Source organism: Vigna radiata, unplaced genomic scaffold (genome assembly GCF_000741045.1).
Source record: "Vigna radiata var. radiata cultivar VC1973A unplaced genomic scaffold, Vradiata_ver6 scaffold_7, whole genome shotgun sequence".
Classification (NCBI taxonomy): domain Eukaryota; kingdom Viridiplantae; phylum Streptophyta; class Magnoliopsida; order Fabales; family Fabaceae; genus Vigna; species Vigna radiata.
In genome coordinates, this window is record NW_014543262.1 from 476,018 (window position 1) to 501,492 (window position 25,475).

The 25,475-nt window shown below is 31.1% G+C and overlaps 2 protein-coding genes across 10 annotated transcripts; both read left to right on the forward strand.

Annotated features, from left to right (window-relative positions):
* The first annotated feature begins 547 nt into the window (after positions 1–547).
* LOC106753969 (stomatal closure-related actin-binding protein 3) lies at positions 548–9,157 on the forward strand. Of its 9 annotated transcripts, none has more exons than XM_014635882.2 (14): positions 667–1,085; positions 1,428–1,494; positions 2,433–2,732; positions 3,053–3,181; positions 3,433–3,525; positions 4,093–4,233; positions 4,751–4,819; positions 5,565–5,648; positions 6,050–6,230; positions 6,751–6,864; positions 7,021–7,079; positions 7,691–7,825; positions 8,125–8,274; positions 8,802–9,157. In XM_014635882.2, exons 3-14 carry the CDS (start codon positions 2,448–2,450, stop codon positions 8,832–8,834), a joined length of 1,473 nt encoding a protein of 490 aa, XP_014491368.1. In that variant the 5' UTR covers positions 667–1,085; positions 1,428–1,494; positions 2,433–2,447; the 3' UTR covers positions 8,835–9,157. The 9 variants fall into 9 exon arrangements, with proteins under 9 accessions (XP_022633392.1, XP_014491368.1, XP_014491371.1 ...); XM_014635885.2 differs by having other exon boundaries at positions 1,428–1,471; XM_022777673.1 differs by lacking the exon at positions 1,428–1,494 and having other exon boundaries at positions 667–878; positions 1,054–1,085.
* A 12,490-nt stretch (positions 9,158–21,647) lies between these two features.
* LOC106753858 (G2/mitotic-specific cyclin S13-7) lies at positions 21,648–24,090 on the forward strand. Its single transcript, XM_014635726.2, has 9 exons — positions 21,648–21,772; positions 22,104–22,233; positions 22,306–22,375; positions 22,448–22,687; positions 22,771–22,896; positions 22,988–23,239; positions 23,338–23,490; positions 23,592–23,770; positions 23,858–24,090. The coding sequence occupies exons 1-9, from the start codon at positions 21,736–21,738 to the stop codon at positions 24,012–24,014; spliced, it is 1,344 nt and encodes a 447-aa protein (XP_014491212.1). The 5' UTR covers positions 21,648–21,735; the 3' UTR covers positions 24,015–24,090.
* The last annotated feature ends 1,385 nt before the right edge of the window (positions 24,091–25,475 follow it).

Here is a 25,475-nt window from a genome sequence, read left to right on the forward strand (position 1 = left end):
TATTATTAGTAAAATTTCATTATAATATTGACTAATTAAAAATTAGGATAGTGAAAATATAAAATTTAGTTAAAATTTATATTTTCAGTACATATAATATTTATTTAAAAAATATCGAGGTAAATTCTTATTTAATTTACTATATGTTGATTTTCCACGAGATAAATGAAATTTAAATTTATTTATTAAAAACTATTTAAGTGACTTTTATTTTTCATGTAGAAATATAAATCCGAAACTTCTTATTATCAAACAAAATGTAAACTTAAAGAAAGTTGGGTTTGAAGATTTTCTTAACGTTTTTATTTACGTATTATATTATCCACTGTCTCAGGTGGTGGCATATGCGTCAATAAGAGAAAGACGGAGGGTATTATGGGGTAAAAGGGAGTCAAAAGAACAACACCCGCCAAACAGCAGTCCCCGCTGTAAAACAACGTTAAAATAAAAAAGAAGAACCACGGTACGGTCCGATAATATGGCCAAGCGCGCGCACTCGCGCGTGTGCACGCCTTCCCGCTGTAGATGGGCACGGTGGAGGTGGGGACGGCGCGTGGGACGTTGGAGGGTGGCCCCACCTAGAGGGAGGGCGTAACAATGATGCAGTTAGCGAAAAACAAATTGATTTCAAGTCGTTGGGAGGGGAGACAAATGAGTCAGGTTTGCAAGCTTTTCCTTTCACTCTTCTTTTCTTTCTTCTTTCTCTCTTTTTTAACCTTTTCATAAAGCAACGCTAATGGCCACCCTTTAGATTCTTCTTCTTCTTCTTCTCAACCCCCTCCCCTTATCCTTCTTCTGCTGTTCTTCTTGTAACTCTTCAACTTCAATCCTCTTTGTCTCTTTCACTTTTTGCTTACCTGCAACCGGCTTCAGCAGTGGTAACTCTTTGTTTTAATCACTCTCTTTGTTGGGTTGTTCTTACTTTTTTGGGTTTTTTGGAGTTTGTAAACTCACTCTCTCTCCCTCTGGCATTTCCATTTGGGTGCATGCAACTCTTTGCTCTCCGTTCACTCTCACTTTGCTTTTCATTTTTCGTTCTATTCTTTGCTTCAGTGGCCTTACTTACAAGTGTTGCTGAGTGAAAAGTAAGATTTTACTTTTTTATTTATTTCTGCATTTGTGATTGAAGTAGGCCGAAAATTGTGGAATGTGGGTTGGTTTGACGATGTTCAGGAATGCATTTTTAGATGTTGCTGTAATTGACAAACAATCATCTTGTTTGATCTCGAATTATCAATGCTTTTACTTTGTTTCTCTCGATTTTATTCTTAATTCTTATAATTGATGTATCATGTATTATGTGTCTGCGTCATTGTCAACAGTATTTCACTTTTCTTGTTTAGATCTATGTGGTTTCATGGTTTTGCGTGTTTGTTGGGGGTAGGAGAAACCTTGTTTTTTTAATCTGGTTTTTGTTTCTATATCAGGAACTGCTGCACTAACTTGAAACTTAATTTGATAATGTAGTTTGGTAAGTGAAGGCTTTTTGGCACGGTGACTACGCTTGATCTCTCTCTTTTTACTTGATATAGGAAATAAATCACTTTGATGTTTTGAGACTAATATTCAACCACAACATAGCTGTTAGTTTATGTTATTGCTTCTAATCTTTCCCTCTGACTATTACTACTAATGCTATCTGCTACATAATTTTTCTTCTAATTAAATGCCGTACTAATTCTGCCATCCTTTTCTTTTTCCCTTTTTTAGTTGTATATGAATTAATTGACAATTGATGTATTCGGCCACTTTTTCTGCTCAAACTAAATGGAGTCAAATGAGATGGTTATTTTAGTCTGAACTCATCTGGCATCTTTTACCAATCTAACCATCTTCGCCTCAAATTCTAATCTTTGTTGATAACACTTCAAGATTCTATCCTCCTTCAAAGTCTAATCTTTGGTAACAACACTCTTTTAAGTCTTTATATCCTCTTATCAGAATGAGGATGTTTGATTTACAATGTCATTCATAATTGGCAGTTGGCAGATCATCAGCAACCGTGATGAACTTATGTTGTTTATGTTTTGATTGTAGTTTGATCACCAAGTTGCATGAACATGAATTTGGGATTTCTTTCTCGCATAATCAAACATGATTGATGCTTCTTAAAGTTCATGAAGACATTTATTTACTATTGATTTGTCTCTTTTGTCTCTTATCGTAAAAGGAGCTTTGAGTAGTAGACAGATCCTAGAAGTTCAACCATACCTATTCCATCACGCTTTCTTGCTTTCAGAATTCTTTCATGACTTCACCTTCTCTAAATTACATGTCACGTGTCCTCAATACGTTTGTCTAAGCTGGGTCTAATTGTAGTTGTTGATGAAGACAGGAGTCTTCTGTACTTTAACTTTGTTTAACTTTTGACTTGTCACTGCTATATTCTCTATCGAAGGCCTCATACTATATTGTAATATGTTTTTTACCAGACTACAATTTTCCTGATGACAAAGATAAGTCCGGAAGTTGAAATCAAGATGCCAATGGAGGCATTTCCGCCAGTTTCAGCTGACGTGAGCTTTATTTATGATAGTTTTCCAAAGTACAAACTGGGAGCTGATAATCAAATTCTGGAAGAGCCAGTGGAGGAAAACCAAGGTCCTTCATTGAAGGATGTTATTGAACAAGAAGCTTCCAATTTGTCCGACCAACACAAGCGGATCTCAGTCCGGGACCTTGCCAGTAAATTTGACAAGAACCTGGCTGCAGCTGCTAAATTGTCTAATGAGGTTTTTGTTTCAATTATTTGCTTATGGTCTACTATTTGATTATTTTCCTTTACTTAACATAAATATTCAATGTTTTTCAACATTCCCCTGTTCTGTCAAATACACATTAGTTCAAAGCAAAAGTAAAATACAATGGCTGGTTCAAGTTACATCTCTTTTACATTTTAGGCAATCAGGAGTGCCATTGTTGAAATAAAGTTTTGTTATTGACTTCAAATCACAGTTCATCCGTGTTTTTTTTTTGGTTGTTAATCTGAGTCGTGTTTCTTTTCTCAATTTCTGATGATTCTACCGTCCTCCTTTCTGTGTGAAAAATTCAGGCAAAACTGAGAGACGTTGCATCTTTGGAGGGACATGTTCTCTTGAAAAAACTCAGAGATGCACTAGAATCTTTAAGAGGTCGTTTTGCAGGAAGAAACAAAGAGGATGTGGAGAAAGCTATATCTATGGTTCGTTATTTTATCTTATTTCATGTTGAGTACACTACAATGTTCAAAGTTGGAAATGTTATTTCATTCCATTTGATTCACTATCTTTTTAAGTTTTCTGGCTTACTTTTGTGGAGCGTGTTTTCATTTCCTTTTTCTGAGCCCCGCATATTTCTGCAAAGCTATTTCATAATGCATGAGGAAAATTATTTAGCTCTTCAATTCATGTTAATGATGCTAAACATTCATACTTAACAATATATTCCTCACAGGTGGAAGCTTTAGCAGTTAAGTTGACTCAAAATGAAGGAGAATTGATCCAAGAGAAGTTTGAAGTGAAGAAGCTAGTAAACTTTCTCAAACAGGTCTTCTTCGATGTCTGAATTTTTTGTTACACAATCTCCTCCAAAACATTCTGCTAATTCATAATTTAATTTACTTGAACAATTTATGAAGTTTCACTATTAATGCTTTTATCAAATTCCAAACTTCATTTGGGTATGTTTTTTACAGATTGTAAAGCAATAATGAATTCGTTGTTTGACATGTGTTTGTGTATTGTTTGCAAATAAACTGTTTCAAACTATACTATGGTAAGGATTTTAGCAAGTGTACTAAGCCCAGGAGTAGTTAAGTGGATTTTTAAGTCCAAGTATTGAAATCCAAGAGACTCGCACAGTATCAATTTGTTTGTTCTTTTTGAAAAATTAAATATTTTTGTTTTAAATAAAGTAAAAATAAATAGTAAAAGATAAAGAGATAAAATAAAGATAAAAATAAGAAGATAGAGAATAAGAAATCAAACTTTGAAATGAAAAGGTTGTTGAACAATTGACTTAAAGATTGATAGGATGTGTTAAACTAAGATTGATAGTTTTGATTTTCTAGTTCTTTGATTTAAATATGTTTTGACAACAAAATTGGTTTTGTAGGCTTCTGAAGATGCTAAGAAGTTAGTTAATCAAGAGAAGTCTTTTGCTTGTGCCGAAATAGAAAGCGCAAGGTCAGTGGTGCTCAGAATTGGGGAGGCTCTTGAAGAACAAGAAAAAACATCCCAAGCTTCTAAACCACAGGTATTAAAGTGTTGTTTGATTTCACAATTATATGTGTGTATAATTTTGCATTAATGAATTCTTAATGAAGCATTACTTTACACTATAATGATATTCAATGTACACATGAGAATCTTATGTTTGGGTGTGGGCAAAAGATTACCAAATACTACAATTTTAGGATAGAAAAGAGGGGTACGATGGGCACATCTTGAAGATAACATTTCCTATAGAAATTGTATATGCTGAAGAATTCTTATGAACTTTATTTCCTCCTCAACTATACAAACTTGACATAGAAATTTTCATACTTTCGTTCGTGTGAAAAATTCAATGCATAAAAATACTCAGGCTGGAACTGTAAAAAGGAAAATATAAGGTTTCTGTTTTCTGAATACTCTGTTTGTAGTTCTTTACTTGTAACTTACATAGATTTCATATCATGTTGTATCATCCTTCATTTTGCAATGTATATAAATATGGAAAATCTCTAAAGATGCGTTAGTGGTATATAATATCTACTGTCCCTCATTGCTAGGATGTGGATGGACTAATAGAAGAGGTTCAAGAGGCTAGAAGAATCAAACTGTTACATCAGCCAAGCAAGGTGAATTGCTTTCTTCTTCCTCAATACTGTTATAGCGGGTATTTTTTGCTTAACTTCACTGTACTTCATTTTATAATAATGATTATAATAGTAATAAAAATAATCCAGATGTTGACAAGAAGCACTAACACCAATTTTTCTATAATTTCGTAGTTACATTGTTAAACATATCATACACCATGCTTAGATACAACATTTTCACCTTAAACCTTTGAAAATGAGAAATTTTTTATTTGAAATGTATGAAATGCACATAATTGTAATTAAATGCTGAAATTTGGTTTGAATTGTGTAAATTTGACCATACCATATCTGAAGAATTTTGGTATATTACATGTTAATATTAACATTTTGAGTTTAACGGATATGTATGTTCAGTGTGGAAAGATTTTACATTGTTAACTAAATAAAAATCAGCTTTAGTGTGACTTCTAGGGTGATTATTGACAAAGTAAACAAACTTATATATGGTAGTTTGTGATTTCGATGACTTTGGAAAAATACTCTACACTGTCAACGCATATCCTTTTTCATTCTTTTCTAATCCTTGTGTGTGTGTACATATATTACTACTGTTTACTAATATACTCTGCCATGCCTGTATCCTAACTATAGTTAAATTTCCATGTCTCTGCATCATATCATTTGGGAATTGCATGTGCAATCAGGCACATCTTAATCAAAGGACACATTAACAATTTGAATATCTTCATAATGGTGAAATATGACAATTGTATGATTTCAGGTGATGGCCATGGAATATGAATTACGTGCTCTTAGGGACCAAATTCGAGAGAAATCTATATTTTCAATTAAGCTTCAGAAAGAGGTTTGTTGATTTCATGTTTATTTGCTCAAATTATCTATCAAAGCTATAATCAAAATTACTAGATTTGATTGGGCAGTCTTGTGCTTCGCATGTGGTAATAGGACAATAGTAGTTTATTCATATACTTTTTTTTTCCCATTTGAATCAATCATAAATTGTTTGCTTCGATTATAGTAACTAAATTTTAACTCATAAATAACATGTTGGGCAAAATCTTGATTTGGTCGTGTTTGAACATGATTTTGGTTCTCAAACCATGTTTTGAATGGAACGAATAAAACCCTCATGTCTATCGGATAAAAGTATGGTTTGCAAACTATAATTTATACATGTTATAAATACTAAGATCTAATGCACTCAAATCTACTTTTCTTGCAATAACTTCATTTCATCTATGCCAGCTAACCATGAGCAAGAGGGACGAGGAAAATAAATCTCGCTTATACATGTTAAATGGTTCTGAAGCTTTGGGTTCATATCTTCAAGTCCAGCCTTGCTCAGATGAAGTGCCACATGTTTCTAAATGTTCGATTCAGTGGTATCGCTTGTCATCTGAAGGGAGCTGGAGAGAAGTTATTTCAGGTACCTCTCTTTTAGTTTATTTTCAATCGTATTTCAGATTGCTCAGATCACAGTATTGTATTGATATTTTTGAGTAACATTTATACTTGATTCTGTCTATTTGACATTGGTCTGGAAGTTTTTCAATGAGTATATTATCTATGTATATTATACAAATTGGCCATTTTGCTTTCCATTTTAGATCTATAATTGAGATGTAAATGTCAAGAAAAGGTTTGGTGCCTTTATTTATTCTTAGTCTTTCTATAAATAATGATTGGAGCATTTGCATATGTATCCTCTTTAATAATGTATCCTATATTTACAATCCAGCAAATGTAATTTTTCAAATATACTTCTGCACCATTTAGCTCTAATATGGCGGTGGAATCTATTTTTATTTGTAACCTTCATAATGAATAATGTTTTACATATCTTATTGACTTTGTTTATGCTGCGGTTTCTTTGACTGGCCTCCAACAACTAGTTGATCTTGATTGTTTTTTATAATGTTTGAAGTTGGTTTCCCTTCATTTCTCAGGTGCCATCAAATCAATATATGCTCCTGACCCCTCCGATGTAGGGAGAATCTTACAAGTAGATATTGTCTCCAATGGGAAAAAACTTACACTTACAACTAATCCCGTTCAACCTGGTTAGTTTCTTAAGGGCCTTTACCTTTTTCTTTTCCCAGAAAATAACTTCTGTTTTCAAGTGTGCATAGTTGGGGTTATCTTGTACCTGACATTAACTATTGATGCACCCTGAAGTAGAAAACAAAGGCTAACATCTACCTATCTGTGTGTAACAGTTTCAGGACTTGGAAGCCTTGTAGAGTCACTTCTACGAAAATCTAATGCTGATTTTAATGTATGTTTTCAACATCCTTTCTAGATTCAGTGGTTTAAATCCTGGCAGAAAATGCTGTAGAAAGTGTCATTTAATTCAACAAATATTATAAAATATCTGTTTGTCTTCTGAGTAGTTTCTGAAGATGATGTTTAAAAGAAGAGTTAAATTCTGTTTGGTCCTATAATTCAACAAACAATATAAGCCTTGCTTACTACTTGGTTGAGAAATTTGCTTGTAAGTTCTTGATACGGGATTCCAGGCCCTAAGATGGAACACCCCTTTCCTATTTCCACTCTCATAGTCGCCTCCCACCCTGTATTATAATTGTTGCAAACTTGCAAGCAAGTTTCGAGTATTGGGTGATAAAGATGGATGCTATACGTTTTAGTTATTTTTGCTGTAGCGTACAAAAGAGCCTTACATTTCTTGAGCCATTGTGGTCTAATTGAGTAAATTTTGTACATGTGTTATATATAACTCAGCTTTACTGTTTCATTTTTTATATGTGCAGCTAACTATCTACTTCCACATTTTCACACACTCCTTTTATCTGCAAAAGAGAGGAAGTTTTGCTTTGGTAGTGAACATTTCTGGGAGAATAATTCCTGGTTTGTATTGGATTTTCACAGGTAGTTATTTCTCAAATGAATGGAAAAGACCACTCATCTCATTCTACTCATTCATTTAATGTGGGGAGGATGAGGATAAAGCTATGCAGAGGTTGGATTACAAAAGCTAGAGAGATTTACTCCCCATCAATGCAGGTACTATTTTAGCAATCAGTCCTTATTCTTGAGTCCAACACGTTAAACATGAAAATTAAAGGCTCTGCATCTGTCCCCGGACACATAAATTCACACATGGGAATTGACACTTTCAGTGTCAATGTCTTCCCAGTACAGAATTGTTCCTTTCTATTCTATATTTAACACAGACAACCTAGATAAAGAATAACATGTTTTTATCGAGGTGCAATGTTTCATTTGTACTGTTTTTTTATGGTTTATTATCTTCTAAGTTCTCAATTTGACTACCCTTTAACTGACATTTTTCTTAACTACAGCTATGTGGAGTTAGAAGTGATGTCAGTAACGCAGCGAAGGCATTGTTTTGGCAAGCTAGAAAAGGTCTCTCATTTGTATTAACCTTTGAATCAGAGAGAGAAAGAAATGTAGCCATCATGGTTGCCAGGAAATATGCTCTTGATTGCAATGTATGCACCCTTCTCATCTTACCTGTTACTGATTCATATGTTGACTCTCTTGTCTCATTGTTTAGACCCTACCTCTATCCAAAATGGTTGCATTTTAATTCGTACTTTGCTTCCAAATAAATTGCTGTCTATGTATTTGTAGGAGATAAAAGGTAATGCATTTACTGAAAGAGTGAAGTTATTTTAGTAAAATTATTTCAATAAGTTATATTTAATATTGTCATTAATTTGTGTTGGAAAAAACCTTAAACTATTACCATTGGCACAGAAAGTACTAGTTCCTCTATCACAATCAGTGTGGTTTAAGGTTTGTTGACACAGATCATGAACAGCAGTAAATATAGCTTTCTGAAACAATTTTGTTAAAGTACATCATTTTCTCAATAAATGACATTGAAAACAATTTATTCGGAAACAAATTAATTATAAAAAATAAACGCTTTAAGGAAAAAGTATTCATTTCCTTGTTGAAATGGATCCCTTACTTTGATGCAAATTAAAAACGGGTATTTGTTTTGTAAATGCAGGTGGTGCTTGCTGGGCCAGATGATCTAGTGTAGAAGCAAAATTAACTGACTGAGTTCTTCCTACAAACGTGAGGTTTATCATATTCTTGGTGTGAGTATACATGTGTGGTTGTATTGTTGAAGAAAGATGTGATTTCATACTTGTGATTGGGTTTCCACTAATTGAGTTGCATTGTTTTAGGCATGTTTTTTTATTTGCCTAATCATGTTGTTTCTAGCTCAACCTTTTTATAATTATTAGTTCATTTGTTCATTGTGGCTAATTTGCATGTGCTAGTTGTTTTGTAATGTAAAGCACATCCCAAACATGGTATATACCAAAATTTCTTAATGATCATTGCCAAGTAAATCTGCTATGTATGCCTCCTTTTATTAGGAAGGAAGTAGTGATTTACACTCAAGTGAGTATTGCTTAAGGATAAAAATAAACTTTTATCTTTAGACCATTGGTGGTAACAGCGAGAGATTAACAATAACATTGGTGGATTATCGATCATTGATAATACTTATTTTCTTGATAAACTTGTCATTGGGATTTTGATCAATCAAAGAAAAATTAATTTAATCACTTTTTCCACATCCACTCAGTCATATATAAATTTATTTACTTTTATGACAATTATCTTAAAAGTTATATTCATAATGATTTTATACAAGTTGATAGTATAAAAAAAAAACATAAATATTAAACTCTTAATCAAATATAAGAGATGTAAAATAAATAAGATTGTTAGCCACTAGAAAAGGTAATAATAACTATGATCGTTTGTTAAGTATCAAGTTGGGAAATTAGGAAATCACCTCATTTTTTTCAATAAATAATTATCGAATCCATATTTAAAAAAAATTACTTTTTAAATTTTACTATAATTTTTTTGTTCAATTTTTAATTTTTATATGATAGAATGATAAGTCAATTTCTTTTAACTCATTCAAATTTTAAATCACACAAGTTTTTTTCGTTTGTGTAAACCGTTATTGGTATTAGTAAATCAATTTATTTAAACAATAAATATTTAAAGAATAATTAAAACTAAAAATAAAATAGAAAAAGTACTTTTTAAACAATAATAAAGAAATGAAAGGTAAGATAATGATCGCAGGAATTGTAAAAGAATAAGAATTAAATTTATATAAAAATTTCGTAAGAAAAAAAAAAACAATGTTTTTCCAATATCACATCGGATAAGTTTATTAGTTCAATGACGAGAATTCTAGAAATAGAAAATGAAAGAGGAACTGTAGTTCCTGTGAAAGGAGTGTTCCCACTAGCAAAGTTAATGAAGTATTTAAAATTTTAATCTATATATATATATATATATAAAATATTAATTTATATAAAAATTTAATCCATATGAAAAATTATATCATTTTCAACTAAACTTAAAATTTTAAAATAATATATTTATGAGTTTATATTGTTAGTATATGTTAATCTACATTTTCATTTTTATCTTACGAAAGGTAGATACGAATTCAGAACAAACTAAAATATAAAATTTCTAAGTTTCCTTCTATGGTCACGAAGTGCTTCCAGATGCAGTTTTGTAAGTTCATTGCTAAAACGATAACATCTCGACTAAAACATAATGCTAAAATATCGTGACACAATTATTTAGAAATTGGATAGAGTCAAAAATCTTGCTACTTGGTGCAACTTTGTTAAAATAACATTTTCTCTTAAACATGTAATTGTCCAACACAATGTTATTACAATACATTGAATTAATAAAAAAATTGAATATGGCTTTCTAGTTAGAAGAACTAGGTTTTTTATAATTATTTGGATTTTGTTTTTAAGTGATTTTTTCTATTTTCTTTTTATGGATGAGTGAGTTTTTTCATCATTAATGGTGTTTAGTGCATAACTTAAGTATCAATGTTCATGATTTTAATTCACCTTTGTTCAAACCATCTATTTGGGCTTTGGTCTCTAATATTGAATGAACTAAGGTGACTTTTGATGCATTAAACACCACCAATGATGAAAAAAATCACTCATCCAAGGACTAAAAAACATCCATGATGAAGAAACTCACTCATCCAAGGAAAAAAATTGAAAAAAATCACTCAAAAACACCTTGGGGAGCCTAGTTCTCCTGGTTGGGGAGTCACATTCAACTTTTTGTACAACTTCCAAAAATGTCTCTAGTAATCGATTATAGGAGTTTAGTAATGGAAATCGCCTGAACTTTGTTTTTGAGTGATCTTTTCAATTTTTTCCTTGGATGAGTGAGTTTCCTCGTCAAGATTTCAAATCGCATTTGCGTATTAACTTTTTACTCAATAACAATGTTGGTTGGAAACATCTGGATATATATATATATATATATATATATATATATATATATATATATATATATATATATATATATATATATATATATATATTAGCATTGCCAATAATTATTGCAATCAATTTTCATTGAGTTAACTTTATATTGATCTTCATTTAGTATTGTCAACCTCGCTTAAAAAAAATATTTAATACACATATCACTGTGTTTAGGACCATATCCAGCGTAGGAAATTCTCAGCCCACGACTCTTGTAACGTACGTGTCATCCTTGCTTCATGTGTTTGTACACATCCATTTCCTTAAATTCTACATTTTTCTCTCCAAAACAAAACTCACCAAACGAGTCAAACCATCTAACACATAACTCATTGAAGACACTTTTACCAATCTTAACATTGTCATGTAACTCTAAAAACCAACCAAGTGGTGTCTTTTCAATAAAGGTCTTCTGCTCCAGAGTCAATTTTTGATTCAAAGCACCAATTAACTTGGTTTTGAAGCAATGTCGCACACACAACTAGGTCAAAAATAAACTTATCACATCATAACAATCCAAAAAATAAATAATGCAAGAGGAAACCGGAAAAGAGAAACGGGAAAGAGAATAACGGAAATACCTTGCTCACATCACCGAAGTAACTGGAGTTTTCATAGAGCTGTCAAAACGGGTAACCTGGCTCGACCCGGCCCGGCCCACTACGGGTTGGTCACTTAGTGAGCCAACCCAATCCGACTCATTTATTAGCGAGCCAGAAAAATTTGAACCCAGCTCGACCCACCACGGGTTGGTGGGTAAACGGGTTGGCTCACTATCCATTTAATTACAATTTTTTTTAAATAAAAAAAAATACAAACTTTCTATATTCAAATTTAAAAAAATTTCACTCCCAAAAAATGATGTTAAACTGAAGACAATTCAAAATAATTATAAAAAATACAATATAATCCAAATGTCATCCAAAAACAAACACAAAAAACATAGAAATAAGTTTCTTATATGCCATAAGTTTTATAAATAAAATAATAAATTTAAAAAATAAAATTAGGTAGGTGGGTTAGCGGGCCAACCCGGCCCATTACGAGTTCAACTCACATGAGCCGGGTTTAAATGAGTCGGGTTTAAATGAGCCGGGTTTAAATGAGCCGGGTTTAAATGAGCCGGGTTGAAATCTGACCCGTATAAAAAAAATTCAATTTTTTCAAACCCAACCCGACTCAAACTTGTGGTGGGTCGGGTTGGCTCACAGGTTGTGACCCATTTTAAGTTTTCCATTTCGCAACCTACAACACAAATAACGAAAAAGGGAAGAAGTGTCTCACTGGTGAAAGTTGAATCGAAAAAACAAATCGTCCTAACAAAGGAGGACAATGTCTAGACTTCAATGATGATAGAAGAAATGAAAAAGGGATCGTCGGAGGTTGCTTAATTGGAGAAGATGACAGTAAAAGAAAGATAAAGGAGAGAGAGCAGAAAAAAGCAGAAAGAGAGCGGAGAGAGCAGAGAAACAGTGGAGAAAGAACGCATATACGAAGGAAAATGTTTTTTCTAAATGATAGTGAAATGGATATTTTTAAAAGGACTTTGATATTTTTAAAAGGACATGTTGGGGTGGGATTCTAACGTGCCAAATTTGCAAGAGTGGGAGGCGTTGGAACAGGGCGAAGACTCTGTGAATTCCAATTTGAAAGTCCTTCCTTTGCAGGACGTGAACTTGAACATTGTTTCTCCTGATGATCACTCTGTGGACGGTTCTATGGAGAGGACGAGTGATGCTTACAATGTTCCGCACTCAAAACACACATTTTGATTTAGGCAGAATTGAATTATTTAAACGTTGCGTTTTGTGCGCATCAATTATTTCCAATGAAATTTAATTAAAAAATGTGAGAAAACCAACTCAGCTCAGCATACACTACCACTTCAGCCAAGCCTGGATGCCACACACACTCAATTTTAATGTCGTCTACCCAAGTTAACGACAAACCCTTAATTGATTCAATCTTGCAAAAATAAGAACTTAATCGAAACGTTTTAAAATACTGGGACCTAAGTGAGAAAACTCAACATAAATCAGAACAATCTAAATGATTAAACCTTAATTAAATTATAAATTTTTTTAATTAATCATATTTAATAGACGTGTCACGTCCGTTAATTGATGTGGTTAACTAATGTGATCACATTCGTTTATATTTTTTTTAATTTTAGTTTATTTAAATATTATATTTTATTTAATTTAAAGATTATTTAAATTTTTTATAATATATGACAAAAATTAATTTAATTTTATTTAATTAAATAATTATTATTAATATAATATATTAATAAATTAAAAACTAAAAAATATTAATTTTAAATAGATGCGGCATATTTGTTAAAGAAAATTTTTCTTAAGAGATATCATATCCTTTGAAGAAAAAAAGTGAGAGTCTAGGATTTTTTAAATATAAAAGTTAGTTTTGAAAATTTAAAAAAATGTGGTGTGACAGAGGAAGGTGGTGTACAGAGTAACCCTCGACGATGAATTTTTTATTTGTTAAACTTGAAAAAGCTGGGCCGAACAGAACCTTACCATTTAAATTTTTAAAATGGTGTCATTCTCTCTCACTCTGTACTGTTTTCAATTTGTGTGTTCTCTCTCCACTCTCTCTCCTTTCTCTTTTTTTAGGGTTATCTTCTTTGGCAAAATAAATCGGCGACACAAATCTTCTCCTTTCTCCTTTATCCTTTCCGTTACCGTTATTTGTGTTGTGGGAAATAGAAAACTTCGATTGACTTGGAGATGGGAGTAAGATATTTCCATTATTTCCTTTTCCCTTTAGCGTTTTCCCTATTCCTTTTCTCCTTATCTCTTTTCTGTTTTGCCTTTTCCATTTTCCCTGTACCCTTTCTCCTTTGCTCTACCGTGTTTCCTTTTTCTGGTTGATTATTTTTTTAATTGTTGTGACGTGATAAATTTATTTTTGATGTAGTTTTGTGTGTGCCATTTTTTCAAAACAAAGTTTGTTGGTATTTTGGATGTTTTCCAAGTTCACAAAATCCGGTGAATATTTTCATTCCCATTTTCTTATTCTTCTTCATGTTTATTATTTTTTTCTTGTTGGTGGTTTTATCTATAATCTTTGCAACTTTCATTTGATTTATTCCTTTTTGGTGTTGAGTGATTCTCAAGATTGTTTCCTTTTTATTTTGTAGTGCTTGATAACTGAAGTAATGTACTTTACTCACTGTATTAGGTTCAGAAAAGGTAGTGAAATTGTTTGTATTTGACTAATAGTCCCTTTCCTTTTGTGTGCTGAAATTCCTAATAGTTAATGAATTTGAAGAAATGTAGAAGACCTAAATCCATTCTTAGCTATTAATGTGATTCTTACTGGTGTTGGTTTTGTTCTCAAGATTGATTCACCAAATCTTATTTATTTTGTGTCAACTTTTGCTTCACCAAATCAGCTCACAACCTGCTTCATCTGCTCATAATATTAGTAGTTCACTCAATTCATTTCTACATGCATGTATTTCAGTGATTGCATATCTGTTGAATGCCTCATTTTCATTTTACACACCTGTGCATTATAATTTTTTCTCAATTTTAAATAAAAGTAAAGGAAATATTGAAATTCTTTTCAAACTCTATAATGATTCTCTGCCTCTGTTGTTTCTCTGTTTCACACGAACGTAGTAGTTGATGGCTGAAGATTTTTCAATTTTCGTATTGGTGCTTGGAATTAATCTTCTTTGGAATAGTGTAGTTGACTTCAACAAAGAAGGAAAAGCCAAATATCGAAGTTCATAATTAGTGGGTTGATTGTATTAGATGACCATTTGTGTTTAGATGAATATTGAACTATCCTGACATATTTTGTACTTCACTCGATGAACTAATCCAAAATTTATTGGGATGGGTACAACACTCATGTGAGAATACATTAACCTTGAAATATTGGAAGCATTGTACACTGATTTTAATGTAATAATTATTTGGTTTTGCAGCGTGTACCAGAGAATTACGTGTTTGTGATGGGAGACAATCGCAATAACAGCTATGGATATTCACTTGTGGAGAAAGAGGGCAAAAATAGTAGAAGACTTGTCTGCTCATTTGCACCAATGTCATTCTCAAGCCAAAGAGTAGAAGAGACTTTTTTATTTTATGGAAGTAACTTGTTTGTAATTTCTACAATTTTTTAACTTATCAAAATCATGAATTATGTAGGGCACTAATATCTCTGACGAAATATGGATAGACAACGTTTCCTTACAACCATTCACAGATAAAGAATGGAGTTCTCATCAAGATCATGGCATTAAGAAGGTAAATATTAATTATTGAAGAAATATTACAATATGTATATTTTCACATTTTCCAGTCTTATATTAAAATATGTTCTAAATCCTTTTGCTGATACTTTAACCATCTTGACAAGTCCTATCATTGAATCAATCCAGTAGTTTAGAAGATGAATCTTATTAATTTTAGTTTCTATTTAATAAATGTGATTGTCTTTAGAATACTGATTCAATGAAAGTGATGCATATCAGTAAAGAAAGAAGTTTTGTAAAATTATGAAGTGATGTATAGACGCATAAAAAAAAGTAACATATAATAATTTTCTATTACTTTAGTGATTTAAGGGTAGAACCTTTCAATTAATTTCTTAGAACTATTAATTGTATTTCTTTTTTTCTTTCAAATCAGCTATTTAAAACTTGGTCTGTGTTTTTTTACTAAATGAGATTCTAAATCATCATTGCTACTGTAATCTTGATTTGTTGTGATACTTAATATTATTTGAAATCATGGCTGATGTAAACATCACAAAATTAAATATAAGTATACACTGTTGTTCTTATTACAAATACATTATGAAGAAAAATATCTTAACAATGCAGCTATGTCAAATATACCATTACTGATTTGAGATGCTTTTTGACATTTTTATAGATTTGTTTCTCATTTTTTTTTCCTCAATACATATGCTTTCTGCCTTAATATTGATGTAAATATTCACTTAAATACTTTGAATGTCTTGGATTTTCTCTTATCCAAGTGTTTTCTGTAGAGGGAATTCTATTTTTGTGTGTTTATATAAACACATTTTTAATATTTGATGTTCCCCTTTCAACTCATTGAATTTTAGGTTATAGGCAAAGAAGAAAATGGTGATATGATGATTCTTGGGGAAAAATTACTATACTTAAGGTTGATCAAGGAAAAATTAGACCATGATTTCATAATAGGAAAATAAACTTGGGTATCATCATAAAAGAATATGAATATGCATCCTAAACTAAAAGATTAAAACAACAAATAAAAGAGTAACGGTGACCGTGGTGGTCACTCTGGTGCACATGTTAAAGGAAACAAATATACCCAGAAGTGAAGACCTCAAAGTTAAAAGAAATATAATAATTGTGGAAATAAATGAAGGATTGCATCTTACCAACCTCCAAACAAACAAAATGGAGGTTGAAGTGAACAAAACTCATCTCCCTTTGTAGGGTTTCTTTAATGCAACAGGGATGGAGAAGAAAACTCGTTTTATCCGTTAACGGAAGGGCATTAATTGTGCTGTGATATTTCCTTCTTTTCATTAAATGTTGATAGATGTGCCAAAAAGTAAAATGAACTTACTTTTGCTTCATTAAATGAAAGCTAAAGTGATCGTTTTATATTAGAATAAAATATTATATAATTCATTAGCTCTTTATATATGGAAGGCGTGTGGATTGATTGTTACATTGACATTTGAGAAATAATTGCAATCCAATTCATCATTACCATTCTCATTTTCCTGAACAGACATCTCCAATATTATTTTCCACAATTATTGTAATTTTTTGTATGGTAAAAACTTTGTACCCTTTTTGATACAAAGGTTATATTACATAAAATTGTATTATTATTTTTTTCGTATTACTCTAATTAAAGATGCGCGGGAGGGTTTTCCTATTGATGATGATGTCCTTAAAGCTTTTATGAAGAGGTGTGATGCTACATCATTCATACCTGGTCAGGAAATGTTCAAGCTACGTTAATGAATAGGTTCAGCAATGAACCTCAAACCACTCAAGAATTTACTAAGGATGTTGTCCAAGAACATATGATCGTGATTTCAAATTTAATCCCTAGAAATTTTCATACAACACCATGGTCAGAATTTCATTAGGATCTAAAAAATAATACAATTTTATGTAATATAACTTTTGTATAAGAGGTACAAGTTTTTCAGCATGCAAAATATTACAATAACTGTGGAAAACGAGAATGGTAATGTCTTTTGGAAAACGATAGGGATAATAATGAATTGGATTGTAATGATTTCCAAAGTGTCAATGTAACACTTCACACACCTCTCACATATAAAGAGGCAACAAATTATATTATATTTTATACTAATATAAAATTATTATTTTAGCTTTCTTTAAGGTGCATTTGATGAAGAGAAGGTAAGTTCACTTTCAATGGCTACTTTTTGGCACATCTCACCTATCAACATGAAGGAAAGAAAATACCACAACATAATTAATGTCCCTATGCTAACCAGAGAAATGAATTTTCTTTTCCATCATTGTTGCATTAAAGAATATCTATAAAGGAAAATGGGTTTTGTTGACATCAACCTCTATTTTGTCCGTTCTTTTGCATTTAACTCTATATTAATGTCCTTGTTTGAAGGTTGGTCTTTCATTTATTTTTATAGTTATTACACTCATATATATATATATATATATATATATATATATATATATATATATATATATATATATATATATATATATATATGGGTTTACTAAGTTGCGTAAGGAGGTTTTTTAGTTGGTACATTTTAGTAAAGTGTATCAAATTTTAGGTTACAAAAATGTTTTGTTAGAAAAGAAAACCAATTTTAAATCTAAGGGTATTTTAATAATATTAAAATTTAATTTAAAATAAAAAAAATAAAAGGTAGTTATTGAAAATCCTGATTGGTCTAAGTGTACGAGAGAAATTATTAGCTTTTATTTTATTTTTAATTTTAAAAAACAACTACCTTTTATTTTATTTTTTATTTTAAAAAAAACTACCTTTTAAAAAATATAATGGTTTAGGATTTAGGGTTTATAGAACCCGTCTGGGTTTATAGAACCCGTCTGGGTTTATAGAACCCGTCTGGGTTTATAAAACCTGTATGGGTTTTTATAGAATTCTTCTGGGTTTTAAAGTTGGTTTTCTTTTTTAACAAGGATATTTTTGTAATCTAAAATTTGGTACATTTTGTTAAAATGTACCAACTGAAAAATTTCCTTACGTAAACTAGCCAAAGTTTACAAGCAACAAAGTTTGGATGGGTTGTCCACATTAATGAGGTGTTTAAACAAAATTATCTTCAGAAGGACACTGGCACATATGTTAACATATGTTAGTGAGAGGTCTTGCAAGATTAGTAAGCCAACTTTTTAGCAATATTCAATCTTGTATTATTTATTTTCTTTCACATTTTGAATTTCATGTTGTTGACACTTTGTATATTACTTAACACGAAGATTTTTCTCTTAGACTCTCATAAGCTATATCTAGGGTGGGATTTACTCCTGATGCCGCATCAAGAGTATATGTTGGTGACAATGACATTAGGACCTAGTGTTAGCTTGATGTCGTCTATGAAAGAAGAAAGGATGACTATACACAGGGTATATAGGGTAGGACAACTTGATGTCAATTACAGTGTTAAAAGAGGTATGTTAAAAGAGGTATATTGAAACAACAACCATATGCATTCAACACTTTTGATGAGAGCAATGTCGTCCTTAGACATAAACTAGAAGCTCGTGACTAGGCTATGATGCACTTCTATAAAGATTTGAGAATAGACATTGTTACCTCAACAAGGATAGAATTAGTCCACCTCATCATTGTCTGAGCAACAACATCCATCAATGCAGGGCACCCCAATGCAGTCATCTGTCCAACAACAACCACCTTCCTAGCAATTGCCTTTGTAAGAAGATGATGGTGATTCCAATGATTTTAATGACTATTAGGAGTTGATAAACTTTTTAAAATATTTATGTATTGCATTTTATTTTAAAACATAATTGTTTTATATGTTGCTTGAATGATACAATCATACAATAACTATCTTTTTCAATGATATTTATTTCATGTTTCATGATATTGAGCAGATTGTATGAGTTGATAATTTTGAGTGCAATGATTGCTTACGTGCAGGTATATATTGTGGTGAGTAAGAAATAGTAATAGAACACTTGAAATTGTTTTAGTAATTATTGACGGACTTACCAACGAATATTCATCAATAATAAAAACATATTAATTACATTATGGACGAATCTCTCTGTTGATAAAGTAAAACATATATTATGACATTGCCAATGCATTTCAACTGTTGGTAATGTTCGCATATTTCATTATTGGCAACTTTTACCTTTAATAATGTTTTTCGACAAAATATTTATCATGAATTTTATACTATAAAAAAATTGTCGATAACCTTATATTACCGATAAATATTTGACATTATCAACAAATTTTGTCTATAAGTAATTTCTGTTTTTTAATGTAATTCCTGTTTTTTTTAGATGGATGTTGTAACGAATTTTTGGATTAATAATGTTCGTGTTTCTAAATTATTATGAAACATTGTATTTAGTTTATAAATTAAATTATAAAGTATTTTGTTCTCAAACATATTCCAGAGGATGAATATATATATATATATATATATATATATATTAGTTTATTACTATAAAAGAACAATTTAGATATTATTTGTTAATATTTAGAGGAATTAAACTCTTTATAATTTAGTTTAAAAATGAAATATAATTTTTTATAATTTAAGAACGAATAATATATTTAACTTAATTTTTAAGAAAAGTAAACGAATGTGTATATTAAAAAATGATGACAAAGGTTTTCTCCAAAATAAATCCTTACAACATATATAAATACGCTCTCTTTTTTTTTTATATCATATTTAGGAAACTGTAGTTATGGTTAACTTTAAAATGCATGCGGAGTTAATGCGCTAATCTAATTCTACTAAAATTAAGAGAAATGCTAGAAAAAAAACTCTTATTTAACCTTATTTATTTAAGAGAAATGCAAGCAAATAAATAAGTTTAAGTATTTAATATACGATTAATTTTTTGGTTCAATAACTTAATATTTTTTAAAAAAAAGGAATTGAGTGTCTATTGTACTCAATAATTTTGGTAATTTCTAAATAAAATATTTATACGTAGTTATTTTGTATATATATTGAAGCTTTGTTCACATTGAAATACAATTGAAAAACCTAATTCTTCCTATTAGACCGGTCGAAGATCAGAACCGTATAACTATAATAAATATTAAGATACAATGCCAACGAAGATTGTTAGAACTTCCTGAACTTTTTTTTAGCTTTTCTTTTATTGAAGCTATTTTCCCTGAGTGAATGGATGATAATAATAACACCAAATCTCAAATCACTTTTATTAAGACAAAGATTATTGAGATCACGACTGCATAATTATACAAAAAAAATAAATAATAAAGAATAAAGACTTGTTCTTATAATAATCAAGGTCAAAAGAGACGAGTTTAAATTGCCATTACCAGACTTGACTTGCTAGAGTATAACTTATATATTTTATAAGTTTATGAGTAGGACATTATTATTTTCACATCCAACAAATTTTTCCACATCTACTATTTTATCATTTATTTATTTTTTCCTTTTTTACAAATATAAAAGTTAATTTTTTTAATAATCGAAATATTTTTAAAAGTAGGACGTGAACTTTGTAAAATGGTGTCAAAAAAGTATTTTCTTTATAAATAATTTCTTACTTATTTTTTTCCCTTATTAATATAGAAAAAGTTTTTTTAACAACATTTTAACACTACATTGTGATTGATCAGTTTCAAATATTTTTCTTAAACATAAATTCAAATAGACCAATAAAATGATGACACATATCCTGTTATAAAAATGTTGTTAAAAAAAAGTTATCAAAATATCACTTTTCTATATGACGAGTAATTTTGACATAGGTTATATTCATTTGACAAAATATAGATAAAATTGTCATAATAAAATAAACTTTGATATTTTGTAAAGAAAAAAATAAGTGAGGGATAAAGAAGGATGATATTAACTCCCAATTTTCTTTCTTATATATTAAATTAATATATAGTTTTAAATATTTTTTAAAATATAAATGTGTTTTATATAAAAAATTTATATTCTCACCTAAAATATTTGTTGTATTGAATGAGTATAAAAAAAAATTGCATTGAGAGTATGATTACTCACGTATGCATGTGTACGTTATGCATTTGTATTTCGAAGATCCACTATTTTTTAGCGTATTTCATGTTTTCTTTTACACAAAGTTGGAATTTCCTTCCAACCTCATATTATTTTATCTTCATTTTCCATTAATTACTATCGATTATTTTTAAATATTCAACGGCTATATAATATGTGTATATATATCATATGAATGCAAAACGAAACGCTGAAGAAGTGGTTAAAAAAAATTGACCGTTGAAGGCAAAGTGTTCGCTCTCGTATCATTGACAGTGATCATAGAGAAAGGGAGATTATACTTTGTCTCAACTTAAAGAAAAAAAAGGAGTTTTCCGAATGGCATCAAGAACCACCATTAAACAACAGGGCGCAGGTACGTTTGTATTTGTCCTTTTTTAATCTTTGCATTGCATGTACACTATAGTACTCTTTGATCGTACCATGATGCTGCTCTGCTGGTTTCTTTGGGTTATTTCTTGTTCTTGATTCAATCTTTTCTGTCTGATTCTGGGGTCTTGGTTTAATTTTTTGTTTTAGTTGGATCTTGGGGGTTTCCGAGTTGGTTTCTTTTCCGTTGGATGAAAACATGAAAGGGTTTATCTTTCTGTTTTTGGAATTATCATAGGCGTTGCATGTCAATCTGTGTGTTTCGATTCAAAGCTACGTAAGTTTTTCGAATGAGTAGCTTTCTTTTTAATCCATAGATGAAGCAGTAGTGAAAGGAGGGAAACACCGGTGTGCAGCGAAAGGAAGGAACCGCAAGGCGTTAGGTGATATTGGGAATTTCGTCAATGTAGGAGAAGTTGAAGTTAAACCTAATCGACCCATCACAAGGTAATTTTTTTCTTCTTCTTCTATCTCTCTCTCGTACTTATTATTAAGGTGACATTGTTATGATAATTGTAGGAGTTTTAGAGCTCTTCTACATGCCCAAGCACAAGCAGCAGCAGCCGCAGATACTGATAAGAATAATAAGGTGAAATACTCTTTACATTACTTGTTTAATTATCCTATAAGGTTGTGACTAACTGTTGTTTTGGAATTGCAGAAACAGGTTTCTGCCAATGTGGCTGGACTTCCACCTGTTTCTAATGCAGTTGCAGCGACCAAAAGAGTGGTCCAAAAACGGGGTAAAAAAAAAGTCACTGTAAAACCAAAACCTGAGAAACCCATCGACAAGGAAGCTATCCCAGATAAGAAGATTCAGAAAAACAAGACAAGGGAAGGATATGACAACTCTAAGAAGAATTCACACGCTTTTACTTCAGTGCTCACGGCTCGAAGCAAGGTAAAAATCAAGAACCTTGCTATGTACGAGAACGCCACCGTTCCTCTTTTTTTGGACAAGAAGTTCTTATGAAACTATTGCAGGCAGCAAGCGGCATAACAAACAAACCGAAGGAGCAGATTATTGACATTGATGCTGGTGATGTTGACAATGAGCTTGCTGCTGTGGAGTATATTGATCACCTTTACAGGTTCTATAAGCTTGTTGAGGTAACAAACGCGATTCCCTTGATCCATTTTGTATGCTGCGTTTGAAGTGAGATAATTTTAATATATGTAAACGTTCTTTTGATACATGAAGAATGAGAACCGCCCTCGTGACTACATAGAGTCACAACCTGAGATAAATGAGAGGTCCAGAGCTATACTAGTTAATTGGCTGATCGAAGTCAACACCAAATTTAACCTTTCACTTGAGACCCTTTACTTGACAATCAATATCATTGATCGGTTCCTATCAGTTAAGAGTATTCCAAGGAGTGGGGAACTGCAATTGGTTGGCATCAGTGCCATGCTGATGGCATCCAAGTATGAAGAAATCTGGGCGCCTGAGGTGTGTATTTATATATATGTGTGTGTACATATACATTTGTTACTACGTTGATGTATTGACCTTTTCAATGAATATCTAACACTTGTGTTGAACTGCAGGTTGAAGGTCTTGTCTGCCTTACAACATACACTCATGAACAGATACTGGTTATGGAGAAAACCATACTATATCAGCTGGAATGGACTTTGACTGTGCCAACACCTCTTGTTTTCCTGGTTCGTTTTATCAAGGCAACAGTCCCAGATCAGGAGGTGAGTGAGTTGTCAGGCCTTTCTTTTTTCTTTTTTTTTTTCAAATCTCTTAACCTATGATTCTTGCTATTGAACTTGTTGCTCAATGTCTGCATTTTTAGTTGGAAAACATGGCTCATTTTCTGTCTGAGTTGGGATTGGTGAACTATGCAACCATAATGTATTGCCCGTCAATGATTGCTGCCTCAGCAGTGTTCGCAGCTAGATGCACTCTGAATAAGACTCCCCTTTGGAATGAGACACTTAAGTTGCACACTGGTTACTCACAAGAACAACTTATGTACGTGAATTGGACATATTGTATTAGTAAAATCCTTCTATTGTTTCTTTAATTTTAATTGTATTTGGTTTTGTTTGTTACAAACAGGGAATGTTCTAGATTATTGGTGAGTTTCCACTCCATGGTTGGGGATGAAGAAGAGCTGAAGGTAGTGCACAGAAAGTATTCTGATCCTCAGAAAGGAGCTGTTGCTATGCTCCCACCAGCTAAAAATCTTCTGCCTGAAGGTACTGTTTCTCAATAGAGTTGAAGAAGCAGGCAAAAATCAACTCCTTTAGTTTTTTCACAGTCAATTCCTTCGTCGCCTTATGAAATTCACTAAGTGCAACAAGGTGAAATTTGGCAGTGTATTTTCTAATGAACTTCTCGAACTGCTAACTGTTATTGCCAACATAATGTTAAAACAACATCTTTTGAAATTGCTTAGTCTGCTTTCTATCGTATGTTGCTGCCTAAAACATCTTGAAACAACTTACTTTTTAACCTACGTGTGTGTTTTTTTTACCAACATTTTCAGATTGCTATAACATATTTAGTAACGGGAAATCATTTTTAATAATTTGTATTTCATTTAATTCTAGTCTATTGGATTTAAAAAACTGAAATGCCGGAGATTTTGAGTAACTTTAAGTTCTTTCTTCATCATCTACTATTAAATTTTAGGGTTTTCTGGCCACATAAATCTCCGGCATGTTTAGTTTTAGTATAACTATTAGTCGTCAATTAAGAGATTGGTGAAGAAAAAAGTAAAAACAAATATTTTGATCGTTTGCAAGAAAATAAATGAATTTTTTTTTTTAAAACATGACAACCTTTAAAAAGTAAAATAATATATGTAAAATGTGTGTAAAGTTGGTTGAATATCAAAATAATACTATCCAAAATAAAATTCAAACCCGCTACACATCTCGGAAAGGATTGAACTGGTATTTTCTAAAAATGTAGGCAAATTTTTACGGTGTATGGTAAAAATACGTCGTATAATAAAGACATTTTTTTATCCCGGTTAAATTTATTTATAAACAAAATTATTATTTTATAAAGTATGTGACCAAATATTAAAAAAATTATGGAAATAGGCATGTAATTTTCACATGACTCTATGTTAGAAAAGTCATGCACTTCAAAAACGACTTTACTTTACCTTGAATTCCTTATTTATTCTAAGATCACGACGCTCTTCCGATCTTAAACCCCAAGATTCAAAGAAAATATAAAAAATCGGGGAATTCCATTAAGGAAATACCATTTTCAAATTGTATCATCAATTCTATTATCAAAAATTTTAGAAAAAAGAAATTAATGATAAAGAAACGAAACACGGGCAACAAATGGGAGTAGAGACCACTCAATAAATGAAATAGCTCCTAAAGGCTTGGTTTTCTTTTTAGTTTTTTTAGAATTTCAAATTGAGTTATGGAGGTAAAAATAGAAAGAGTTTTATTTTGAGAAAGAAAATTACTTTATTTATAGGATAATGATATTTTGACAACTTTTTTTAACATTTTAACATTATTTATGTGTCATTATGTGATTGATCCATGTTGGTGTTTATGATTCTTATTATTGATTGGAGAGTAATTTTGGACTAATTATATAAATTATGTTAAAAAAATGTTGTCAAAAGTATCATTATCCTATAAGTAAAATTAGACTCTTTTTTTAAAGTATCAGGGTGCAGGGAGAAATTCAGCCAGAGTTTGTG

Coding starts and splice junctions, on each gene's coding strand:
- LOC106753969 (XM_022777671.1), top strand. CDS start 598: ATGATGCAGTTAGCGAAAAACAAATTGATTTCAAGTCGTTGGGAGGGG. Junction 3,182..3,432: donor TGGAGAAAGCTATATCTATG/GTTCGTTATTTT, acceptor TATTCCTCACAG/GTGGAAGCTTTAGCAGTTAA. Junction 6,231..6,750: donor CTGGAGAGAAGTTATTTCAG/GTACCTCTCTTT, acceptor TTCATTTCTCAG/GTGCCATCAAATCAATATAT.
- LOC106753858 (XM_014635726.2), top strand. CDS start 21,736: ATGGCATCAAGAACCACCATTAAACAACAGGGCGCAG. Junction 22,376..22,447: donor ATACTGATAAGAATAATAAG/GTGAAATACTCT, acceptor TTGGAATTGCAG/AAACAGGTTTCTGCCAATGT. Junction 23,240..23,337: donor AAGAAATCTGGGCGCCTGAG/GTGTGTATTTAT, acceptor GTTGAACTGCAG/GTTGAAGGTCTTGTCTGCCT.